Source organism: Suricata suricatta, chromosome 1 (genome assembly GCF_006229205.1).
Source record: "Suricata suricatta isolate VVHF042 chromosome 1, meerkat_22Aug2017_6uvM2_HiC, whole genome shotgun sequence".
Lineage (NCBI taxonomy): Eukaryota > Metazoa > Chordata > Mammalia > Carnivora > Herpestidae > Suricata > Suricata suricatta.
In genome coordinates this window covers 31,891,697-31,903,880 of record NC_043700.1, presented here as the reverse complement: position 1 = coordinate 31,903,880, position 12,184 = coordinate 31,891,697, and the positions used below count along the sequence as shown (strand labels likewise).

The following is a 12,184-nucleotide window of genomic DNA, read 5'->3' as shown; positions in this document are numbered from 1 at the left end:
ATACTGGATAGCATTTTCTAAATATGCCCTGACTGACATTAATGAGCAGAATAAACCATTTTAACTTTGAAAGGATTTGTGCCGCTACCCCAATAACCCTGGTTGATGTGCACCAGCCAGCAAGCATGAACTTAGTTGTATCTTCTTACCTCCTATTTTTAAGGAGGCGTCTTCTGAGCTCATATTAAATAACCAGTTATGAAGATACTGTCATGATAATCTCTGTGGTGACATTTGAACGAAGAGGTGAACTCCGTTTGAAGATTTTTCCAGACTTTTTCAGTACCCCTTCATGAATCATGGCTAGTTGCTCTCTTAGAGAACGTTCTCTAAGGGAGCAAACTTAGAACATTATCTGACTGTGGTCAGATCCACTTTATCTCTTAGCAGATGACAAATTATCCTCTATGACAAATCCTAAAGATTATCAAGGGATTTTACAAGCTTTAAAGTCTATTCAAATGTATCAATTAGAAGAGAAAAAAAAAGAAGAGAAAAGATAGATTCCCCTATCTTATCCCCTTTTCTATATACTCGTCTAAATCCCCAGCCATTGAGATGCCCTATTTTCCTTCTATTTACGGCTGTGGTGGACTTAGTACAGCATCATGATCAGAAACCCTGTCCCCAGATTCTGGCTGAGTTCAGATTCTGGCTCTGCCACTTGGGACTGGTGTGAGTTGGGGAATATTATTTAACCTTTCTGGGCCTCATCTTCCTCTTCTATAAAATGGGACTAAGAATTGTACCCATCATTGTAAAGATTCAAGAGTTTATGTAAGTAAAGTGCCCATAAGCACTGTTGGTCATTAACTAGCAATGGTAGTTTAATCAGGATTTAATCCCTTTGATTCATCTATTTGGTGAGAAAACAAAATTAAGTCTAAGTTGGAGCAGGTTCCTCTTTCATTAGGGGTAATTGCATGCGGGGTAGTAAACAGCACCAGGACATTTGAATATATGTGGAAATTAGCTGCCTTATACATTTTCATGTTTCTGGTCTGTGATGTTCCATAGCCATCCTAATAAAGTTTAACAAAACCTAGGATGTTAAAGTTGGAAAGGATCTCAAAGACCATTTGGTCTAGTAGTTTCCAAGTGCCAGTGAATAAACTGACTATATCGGAGGGACTTTAAAAATTCTCTGGTCTCACCTTGGAGATACTGATTTTATAAAGTTTAGAAGTGGGATTTTGGATTCTATATGCCTTTAAAGCTTTGCAAATAATTCCAACATATAGTCCAGGTTGTTAAAGGCCAAAGATGTTCAAACTTGATCAAGTTCTGGGCCAGTCTCAATCCCAAACTGCCTGGCTTATGCCTCTAAGACTCCATCCCTTTTACCATGACCTATTTCCAGAAGAAGAACTATTTATGCAAGGATTTATATTTCGAGATTTTCTTGAGCATGTAAGGACTATTAAGTAGAATTTAGACAGCCAGACAATACTATTTGTTATTCTCTCTCTAGTGGCTTCCTTGGTACAGTATCCCACTGACTTTTTTTGCCCAATTACATTCTGAATCCTATTTCAATTTTTCTTCTTTTCAACGCTTCATATAACATTAACCTTTTGTAGTCCATCTGATACCATTCAAACTTATTGAATATTTAACATTTCCCTACAATTCTAAGGCTCCTGATAATGTCAGTTTTAGGGCTGGTATGACTTCCTCATTTCACAGAAGATGGACACTTCTCCAATGCCACAGGGCCAACAAATCATAATCAGAGTTGGGATTTAGTCTGTTGATTCCAATTTAACTCAGCTTAGTTTTCCACTAAACACACACACAAGACAATGTAACGGTCTTTCTTGTTCCTCATCCCATTTAATCCCCCAGTTTTTCTTATTCTTCTGCATCTTTTATCTCTGTATCATTGTAGCTGATTCTGTTTGTCCTAGATTTTCTTTTTTATTACATGATAAATTATCTTACTTCTCATATTATTCATTTTGGGTTCTCAAGAAATTCCACTGGTCTAGTAACATTACTTCTTTCTTTTATCCACCCTACCAACAGCACACTTTGCTCAGTAGGCCAAATTCCCATTTCACCATATTTTGTAGCTTACCTTCTAAGGCTATAATTTGTGGGAGCATCTTTTGTCATAAATAATTCTGACTCATACTATTATTTTATGGACAAGACTTACATGACCTGGTAATATATTAAAAGGAACAGACCTGAGAAGGAGACCACTTCTCTCTCCTGCTCATGAGAGAGAATTTGGGGAGGGCCATAATAACAAAGGCAAAGCACCCATTTACCCACCAGGATAACCATTCTCACCCCAATCATTAGATTCCAACCCCAATCATTAGAGACAGTACTAAGTGTACCACAGCAGACTGGATGCCCAACAGGCTGGCTCTCAACAAATGGAAAAACCTTAGTTATGGCTGTATTTTTGGAAAAGTCTTAATCATAAAGATTCTCTTTTAAAAAACTGAAGAGATTCAAAGTCTCATTGATACCAGCAACCATGAAGAAAGGATTTTTGTTCAATGGCTATCAGCATGAGTCTCATCTTCACAAAGCAGAGCCTAGGAAGGAAGACATGTAATTGTGAGGAAAGAGGATGGCAGGGTGCCAATTCACAAGAACATGACCAACACCTTATGCTCTGTGCCTGGGAAAACACTAGTACCTCAGCAGAGGAATAGTCTCCCAAAGTAGAATTCATTCTAAAGGAAGTCACAGCCAGCATGACAACTGTGACAGACATGAAACTGTCCCACTCAGAGTGCCAAGTTCTAGGTTGTAGAGACTCAGACTTGTTCATTCTCACACGTTCAATGTCTATCGTGGAGTCTGACCTACAGTGAGCCCCAAATGAGCACGGTCGAAAGAATGTCATTGCAAGAGTGAGGAAAGTTATTTCTTTTAACTTACCGGGAAACTTCAGGAAAACTCATTCCTATAAAGTCATCAGAGAGACGTTGAGTCAGGATTTTGTTCCTCAGGCCATTCACAAAATATTTTTGCCAGGGCTGAGTAGGAGAAACCTGGAATGCACAGTCATGTGACATGAAGCGCACTGACATGGAATATGGGATATTATATAAAATTCAAGTTGTATATCCTGCTAGGCGGCAAACCAGCTGCCTAGGCACCCATTGTGCTTAAGTCATAGAAAAGAGATTTGTCCTAGTGGTTAACTGAAGAAAGGAGGAACTTAAACTCTAACATATGTCTCTACTATTTACACTAGAGAGTTCAGAATGAAGTAAAAGCATCATGACTTGATTTCTTCCCACATGGCATTCATGACTCCTTGCTGGCCACTGGAATTTTTCTACAAATAATTTCAGCAGGGTAGACTAGTTTTTGAGTCAGTAACAGTAAGATGAGAAGGATAATATGAACTCTAAGTTGTTTCTCCATTGATATGGCGATTCAAGATTGTGGAGTTTTTTTTAATATATTCATTTTCTACTGACTAACCATACACCACAAAGAGAAATATGCATGGCTTCTGCCCAGCATCAGAAGTCTTCATAGCTTCAAATGAATTTAAGTAGCCATCCTGATCAATGGGAATGGGAATATAAAAATCGCGGACAGCAATAGGTTTCTAAAGAAAAGGGAGATGTGAAGAGAGAAAGGCATCTCTCAAAGAGGCTAAATACAGCCTGTGGTGGGTGAGGGGTCTTGGGTAACTCATCTCTGGGATTTGTGTAAGAACTCAGAATCTTGTTTTGTTCTACATATATCCTCATCATCCTCCCCCATCTGCTGCCATAGGAATCCTCACCACACTACCTTGACATGGCAGGACAGGCCCCCTTTATACCCCAGAATCCCAGGTGAAGGTCTGGAAGGTCTGAAACAGTGTGGCTGTAGACAGTTAAGGCCAGTTCAAAAATACTCCTCAGATGGCCATCTTGTGGTTTCAAAAAAAAACCAAAACACACACACACACACACACACACACACACACACACACACACACAAATCCTGCTTTATAAAAAAGGACTACTTGTTTTTAAATAGTTTATTGTCAAGCGCTTTTCCCCACAAGTGCCCCCCCTCCATGGCCATCACCCCCTTCCCCTCTCCCTCTCCCCCTTCAGCCCTCGGTTAATTTTCGGTATTCAATAGTCTCTCATGGTTTGTGTCCCTCTCTCTCTCCAACTCTCTTTCCCCCTTCTCCTCCCTATGGACCTCTGTTAGGTTTCTCCTGTTAGACCTATGAGTGCAAACATATAGTATCTGTCCTTCTCTTCCTGGGAGACTACTTTTTTTTTTTAATGTTCTTTATTTATTTTTGAGAGACAGAGAGTGACAGCGTGAGCAAGGGAAGGGTCAGAGAGAGAGGGAGATACAGAATCTGAAGACAGGCTCCTGGCTCTGAGCTGCCAGCACAGAGCCCGATGCAGGGCTCGAACCCACAAACTGTGAAATCATGACCTGATCCAAAGTCAGAGGTTTAACCGACTGAGCCACCCAGGCACCCCAATAAAGGATTACTTTTATCAGGTAGTCTGCACTCTCTCCTGCAATCCCCTTCCCAGGATTCAGCTGAATCTCCTGACTTTTCCCACTCTCTGAAATTCTTCTACTGAGAAGGGCTCACCTCACTGGGTGATCCCTATTATCCCAACTACTGAAAAAACTGGCTTAACACTTCTAATCTAATGTTTCAGATTTTGAAAAAGGGTAAAAAAAATTACACAGATGGATAAGCCTTTCTGTGTTCACTTTTTTAAAGATCAGAAAGGGAAACAGGAAGATAAGATGGATTTTGGATTTAGATAGTGGGGTCAGAGAGCTCAAGTATGTAAATTGGAGTAGATCTAATCTAAGTTTAAACCAAAGGCAATGCTCTGTGCCTTGAAGCAATTGGAAATGCTCTCTGGACTATAATTTCTCCCCATATAATTAATATAGTTGAAACACATAGCATTGATCCAAAGTCTTTTAATCTGAGTACTCAGAAGTTTTACAGATATTAACATAATACTTACAAAAATCAGATTATGAGATTAATAGCTTATTTTATTTCCCAAGCCTACAGAAAGTTCTTGGTTTTATTTTGTTTTGTATTTTTCCAATTTTTAAATTTTTTTAATGTTTATTTATTTTTGAGAGACAGAGAGAGAGAGAGTGTGAGCAGAGGAGGGTCAGAGAGAGGGGGAGGTACAAAATCTGAAGCAGGCTCCAGGCTCTAAGCGAGCTGTCAGCACAGAGCCTGACACGGGGCTCGAACCCACGAACCATGAGATCATGACCTGAGCTGAAGTCGGATGCTCAACCGAGTCACCCAGGCACCCCTATTTTTCCAATTTTTAATTTGGAAAAGATGCAAAGGTTTTTTAAAAATTTATTAATAAAGGAAATAAAATGTAAAAAAGGTCAAGAGGGAAACTGAGTATAAGAGAAGTCATATGTGGACTCATCATTAAATGGGGAGGAAATGTCACTCTCGGACTCTCTGAAGAGCCTCTGAACAATGGGATACCAGGCCCAGCTGAGGGTTAGAACCTTTCCTGGAATATTTCATGGGAGTGACATTTCAAAGGTCATACTTTGTACTACAGCAGTCATCGCAATAGTCCCTTTGAGCCACTTATTTTGACTCATAGGTATCAAAGGACCTGAGGTGGGAGATTGTGAGATTCCTAACAACCACAGGCATCAAGCATAGTGTCCGACATTAGGTCAGACAATTCTACCTCTTCTACTCACTAACTTCCTATACAATCAAGTTAGCTTCACTGACCCATTACTGGGATTCTACCTTAAAATACTATCATGGGGAAACATAACACATTTGAAATGAATAACACAGTAGGCACTCATAGTGGTGATTATTATTATTACTGCATGGAGTTGTCCCCAAAATAACCTGAAACATTAGATTATAGTTATTATTTGTATTATTATTTGTTCAATGAATAGAATTATTTATTTTATCAATTATTGTGTATTTATATTTAAATAAATAATTTTGCCACTAATAATATAGCCTCTATTTATATTTCCTTTATTGTTTGCTTTTTGGGTTTTCTAAGCTTATTTCAAGAGACAGAGAAAGAGAGAAAGCATGAGAGGGGTAGAAAGAGAAAGGGAGAGAGAGAATCCCAAGCAGGCCCGATGCTATCAGCGCATAGCCCTACATGGAGCTTAATATCACATTCTGTGAGATCTTGACCTGAGCCAAAATCAAGAGTCAGACAACTTGAATGACCAAGTTGCCCAGGTGTCCCTATTAATATTTCTGTGTTCAATAACAAGTACTTCTACATTTATAATCCTAACATCTTGGACTGCAGGTATTATTTCCATGTTGCAGATAAATATTCTTAAACAAAAATAAGATAAGTAACTTTTTCAAGGTCAGTGCAAATATCTGGGACTTCAGTTTTGCTCTCAACCCTTTGCATTTCAAATGGAAGTCAAATCTTATTTCTTGGGCTTTTGTGCCTTCTTCATTCCCTATTTCTGATCCTAACATGTGAGGACATGGGAAAAAAGCCAAGATTCAACAACAATTTACAAGGTTACCTTTTTGTTCTGTTCAATAAATAGAGTCGTTAGAAAGGTGCACAAGCCTGGCACCAGACAGCCTTGGGCCATGAATCCAAGCTTCAGTTCGGCAAAGCAGATGATGTTGTCTACAGTATTCCAGCTGGGGATCTTTGGCAGAAAAACCTGTTTCATAGTAGAAAGTAGGTCAAACATTTAGAGTAAATACAATTTCAGAAAGTTTTTTCTGAATGGATGCATTTATTTTACTTGAAAGGATTTGTTTTGCTTGCATCAGTTAGAAGGGATCAGAACAAACTCAGTTTTCAAAAATTATCAGCATTCTACCACTCCCACTTTTTAAATCAAAAAAAGGGAGAATGGCAAAATCGGGTCAAGTGACATAGACCTCTTATACCATCCTAGACCTACAATTTTTATTTTTGTCATTGTTTTTGTTGAGATATAACTGACATCTAACATTGTATTAGCTTCAGGTGTGTTAGATAATTATTCAATGTTTGTATATGTTGTGAAACGACCACCATAGTGATTCTAGTTACCACCTACTACCTCAATAGCTACAATTACTTTTTTCTTGTGATGAGAACTTTTAAGATCTACTGTTAGTAACTTTCAAATATACAATAAAGTATTATTAATTTTAGTCACCATGCTGTACACTATATTCCCGTGACTTATTTATTTTATAAACAGAAATTTGTTCTTTTTGATCCCCTTCATCCATTTTACCCACCCTTAATGCCCCTGCCCCACCTCCGACAATCACCAATCTGCTCTATCTATATGGTTTTTTGGGGGCAGGGGGTTGCTTTGTTTTCTTTTGAATTTTTTAAGTTCTACATATAAGTGAAATCATATGGTATTTGTCTTTCTCTGACTTATTTTCACTTAGCATAATTCCCTTAAGGCCCATCCATACTATAGCAAGCACAAAATTTTGTTCTTTTATATGGCTGAACAAAATTCCATTATATAGACCATACATCTTATTATATATAATATATATTATACATTGTATATGTATGTGTGTATGTGTATCCTTTTTTCTCTAAATCATTTAAAAATGGAGAATTTAGTCCATCTATAAAGTAATTATGTCATTTGTTAATTTTTTTCTGTGTTTTGTAAATCCTCTGTTCTTTCTTCCTCTCTTGCTCTCTTCCTTTGTGATTTGATGTTTTTCTGTAGATCTTAGATTCCTTTCTCTTTATTTGTTGTGTATCTACATAAATAGTTTTCCTTTGTGGTTACTATGAGACACATAACTCATTGTTACAACAATCTATTTTAAGTCTTAACAACTTAAATTTGATCACATTCTACAACCACATTTTAACCGCCCCCCCCCCAACATTCTGTTTCTGATATCACAACTTATAGCTTTTGGACATGTGTGTTCCTTACTAAGTATTGCAGTTATAGTTATTTTTACTACTTTTGTCTTTTCACCTTCATACTAGATTCGTAAGTGATTAGTCCACCTTTACAACATTAGATTATACTGAATTTTACTATACATTTCCTTTTGCCATTGAGATGCATACTTTCTTATCTTTTCCTGTTAGTGATTAATGTCCCTTCCTTTCAGTTTTAAGAAGGTTCTTTATCATTTCTTAAAAAACTGTCCTAGTGATGATGGCCTCTTGTAGCTTTTGCTTGTGTGAAAAACTCTGTATGACAACCTTGCCAGGTAGACTATTCTGGATTGGCATGTTTTTTGTTTTGTTTTGTTTTTTATTTCTTTCAGTTGTTTGTATCTATCAGGCCACTCCCTTCTGGTCTGTGAAGTTTTTGCTGAAAAATCTGTTGCTAGTCTTACAGTGGTTCCCTTATACATTACTAGTTTTGTCTTGCAGACTTTAAGATTCTCTCCTTATCTTTAATTTTTGACACTTTAATCATAATGAGTCTTGGTATGGGTCTCTTTATATTCACCTTTTTTCTTTTTTAATGTTTATTTTATTTTTGAGAGAGAGAGAGAGAGAGAGAGAGAGAGAGAGAGAGGGAGAACACATGAGTGAGGGAAGAGCAGAATCCAAAGCAGGCTCCCGGCTCTGAGCTGTCAGCACAGAACCCAACTTGGGGCCCGAACTCACAAGCCACGAGGAGATCATGACCTTAGCCAAAGTCAGAGGCTTAAACTGACTGAGCCACCCAGGCACTCCTCTTTAGGTTCATCTTATTTAAAATTCTCTGGGCTTCCTGGATGTAGATGTCTCCTTCCCCAGATTAGGGAAGTTTTCAGTCACTGTTTCTTCAAATAAGTTTTCTGCCCTTTTCTTTGGTTTTCTCCTTCTGGACTCATATAATGCAAACATTGACCCAATGGATATTGTCCCATAAGCTGTCCCTACTCATTTTCATTCTTTTTTCTTTCTGCTACTCTGATTAGGTGTCTTCCTGTTTGCTGATTCTTCTGATTCATCTAGTCTGCTACTGAATCCCTCTAATGTATGTTTTTTGGTTCAGTTACTAAATTCCTCAGCTCCTGACTTCTAATTGGTTACTTTCTTATATACTCCATCTTCGTTGAAGTTCTCACTTTCTTCATCCATTCTTCTCCATAGCTTAGTAAGCATTTTTATGATGGTTTGAAGTCTGTCATTCATCTCTGTTTCATCAAGGTCTTTTTCTGAGGTCTTATCTTACTCTTTCATTTAGAAAATACTCTTCTGTTTCTTCATTGTCGTTGAAATTCTGCACTAGGTAAAATAGCTACCTGTCTCAGTTTTGAAGGAATGACCTTGTGTAGGAGTTAATGCTTTTTGCTCAACCCTGCCCTAGCTTTTGGTTGTCTCTCAAACCTTTGTGATTGCTTAATTAAGCTATTTCATTTTTAGTGGCTACCAGTAGTCAGGGATGTACCGAGAGGTCAGTGTCCCAAAGGAAAGTATATCAGCATCTAGATTTAGGTGGATTAGTAGTTAACCCTCAGGCAGCAGCTGACAAAATACAAAAATATACCTCTTTCTGAATTTGCATTTTTAAGTGATTAACAATCTTAATGAGATTCCATATTTCACCTGTACTTGGCAAAGAATCTTTGATAGATCTATGAGAAATTAATAAGTTTTATTACTTAGACAAAGGAAGTTATTTAACTACATAGACTAAAAGGGGATAATAGGTAGGCTAGAAGGTTACCATACCTTGTTATGGGATTGAAGTATCTGTATGATGACTCTGGTATTAGGGTTGTAGTTTTTGATAGACAGTACCCTACATAAAACAACAAACACGCTCATCAGTGATGTGTAATATGCTATGGCTTTGTAATATAATTCAATTCAGAGTTAAACTGATATGTGGGTAAGCACTAATAAAACAACACATAAAAATCACCATTATGCTGTTCTCTAAAAATGTTCTGTTTAATTGCACAGTAAAGGGGTGCTATTATTGTAGTGACTTAGTAAGTTAAGTCTGTGGACTGAATTTGTCTATAGCTTGAAGTAGCTCATAGACTTTCTTATCCAACTTTCTCATTATACATATTAAGAAACTAAGGTTACCTCATATATACTGTATTATCACAGTATATGTTCTCAACTGTTTCTTACTGTTTGTAGAATTACCTTCAGCTATGTAGGTTTATTATGCTCTGGGGACCAGAAGTTCATATGGTTGGGCACAACGCCATTGCCATCACCATGACAGCTTGAAGCTACCACCACAAGTCAAGTTTGCGCTCACAGACAGCTCAGAGTTAAAGACAGTAACACCAGTTCTAGTCATCTTGAAGATATTTTCCAATAATCACAAGCACATAATATCAAATGATACATAATATTTCACCACAAATACTGGAGAAAAACCCCAATAAATAAAGTCTACTAATAGGATTCACCAATCAGAAATGGCATCTTAATTTTTGCAGATTTAAAGATGTTATTTATAATGGTGTTACCTGAACAGTTATCAGTTATTTGTATGCTTGCTTTTTATATTTAAATAACTATTCTCCACATGAAACTTTAGGAAAGTAGGTGGAGAAGCACAAAGATACATAGGATACTCTATTTTTGCATGCACACAGCTTCTGGGGGGAATAAATGGAAAATAGGCAGAAACCTGGAATATGAGGAACCTAGTGCTGTGATAGATGACATTCTCTCCTATTTGGTCCAATGCACTGGGCCACTGGGCTTTATTTTAAAAGAGGCAGAAATAAAAAATAAAACATAAAAGAGGTAGAAATAAAATCAGCTTGAAGCATATAAAACCGTGCCAGCTTCTTACCTCATAATGTTGGAAATGTCTTCAGCATGTGAATCACTACACAAAGGGTTGGCTATGATCAGGCACGCTTCTGCAGAGTCCACCTACGCTTCAAGATTGACAGCGGCCATCTTGTTAATTACATGGGAAATGCTCTAGTGTTCCCCCTTTGTTTTCCCTGTGGTTTTATTATAAAACTTCCCATAAAAAGGAGAACACTCTTGGGAAGGAGTGGTGATAAAGATCTCCTTACAGCACGATCCGAGTCCTGTAGATGCTGTAATGGCTGGAGGTGTTGCAGGGGACAGACTTGGGCTTAGGGTCTCCAACACAATGCAAGACTGCTTTACAACAGGAAAAGTGCATAGTTTATACTTTTCCTATTATCCAAAATGAAGTTTTTAAGAGCTTCCTATACACTGATTTATCTCTCAGGACAGCAAAGAATGGAGGAACTGGAGGTATGCTTGGTCCAAAGTAATCAGCCATTCAGTATCTGTGGATTCTGAATCTGAAGGGTCTAGAAAATTTCAGATTCTGTGCCCCTCTCTCTCTCTCTGCCCCTCTTCCACTTGCACTCTGTGTCTCTCTCTCTCATAAATAAATAAACATTACAAAAAAGTTCTTGGGATGCCTGGGTGGCTCAGTTGGTTAAGCATGTGACTTCAGCTCGGGTCATGATCTTACCACTTGAGAGTTTGAGCCCCATGTTGGGCTCTGTGCTGACAGCTCAGAGCCTAGATCCTGCTATGGATTCTGTGTCTCTTTCTTTCTTTGCCCTTCCCCCACTTGTGGTCTTTGTCTTTCAAAAATAAATAAACATTAAAAGAATATAAATAAATGAATATATAAATAAATTTACTACATTAAAAAAAAAAAAGAAAAAAAAAGAAAATTATTGAAGTGGCACTTACAATACTGAGTTGCAGGAAAGAGAATGAGTATTCTGTCATTTTCTACTCTAATTCTTTATGTTAACTCTAGAGATCTCTGATTTAAAAACCTGCAGCCCCTGGTTTATGTGATTCTATGAAACTTAAAACATGGGAAGAAGCCTGCTCTGATCTTAAACAAAAGCTGTCTAGACTATTGGCCTTTGCTCATTATTTTTCATCCTAGCCTTAGTGAGATTTCTGATATTTTCCTTCCTGTTTCTCTTATCAGAAAGCGTATCAGTGTGTTTAGAAAAAGTTGGGAAATCTGTCTCTGGTAAGGATTCTATTCAGATGATAAGATTAAACATACAATTTTGCCATCCATAACTTTTTCAGATTTCTTAGACTGCTAAAATAAAACTGTGCTGTCTACTTGATATTTATCAAGGAGGATTTGGAGGTGCAATAACTACATTTCCTTTATGATCAGTTTTTAAAGTTGAGGAACTCTTATTTCCCCCAATTTAAGCATCTGGACTAATACTTTTGAAAGAAAAATACATCCTATCATCTTAATCGTTGCCGCTCAGAGA

General features: G+C 37.5%; 1 protein-coding gene across 1 annotated transcript in view; it reads right to left on the bottom strand.

Moving 5' to 3' along the window:
- The window catches only part of KCNU1 (potassium calcium-activated channel subfamily U member 1), a 145,995-nt gene that overhangs the window by 97,532 nt on the left and 36,279 nt on the right, over positions 1-12,184 (bottom strand). The window contains exons 12-16 of the mRNA XM_029937589.1: positions 10,738-10,820; positions 9,648-9,717; positions 6,514-6,660; positions 2,899-3,011; positions 2,481-2,549 (exon numbers count right to left, since the gene is read on the bottom strand). Coding sequence (XP_029793449.1) covers positions 2,481-2,549; positions 2,899-3,011; positions 6,514-6,660; positions 9,648-9,717; positions 10,738-10,820 — 482 coding nt within the window. The remainder of the gene's footprint in view (positions 1-2,480; positions 2,550-2,898; positions 3,012-6,513; positions 6,661-9,647; positions 9,718-10,737; positions 10,821-12,184) is intronic.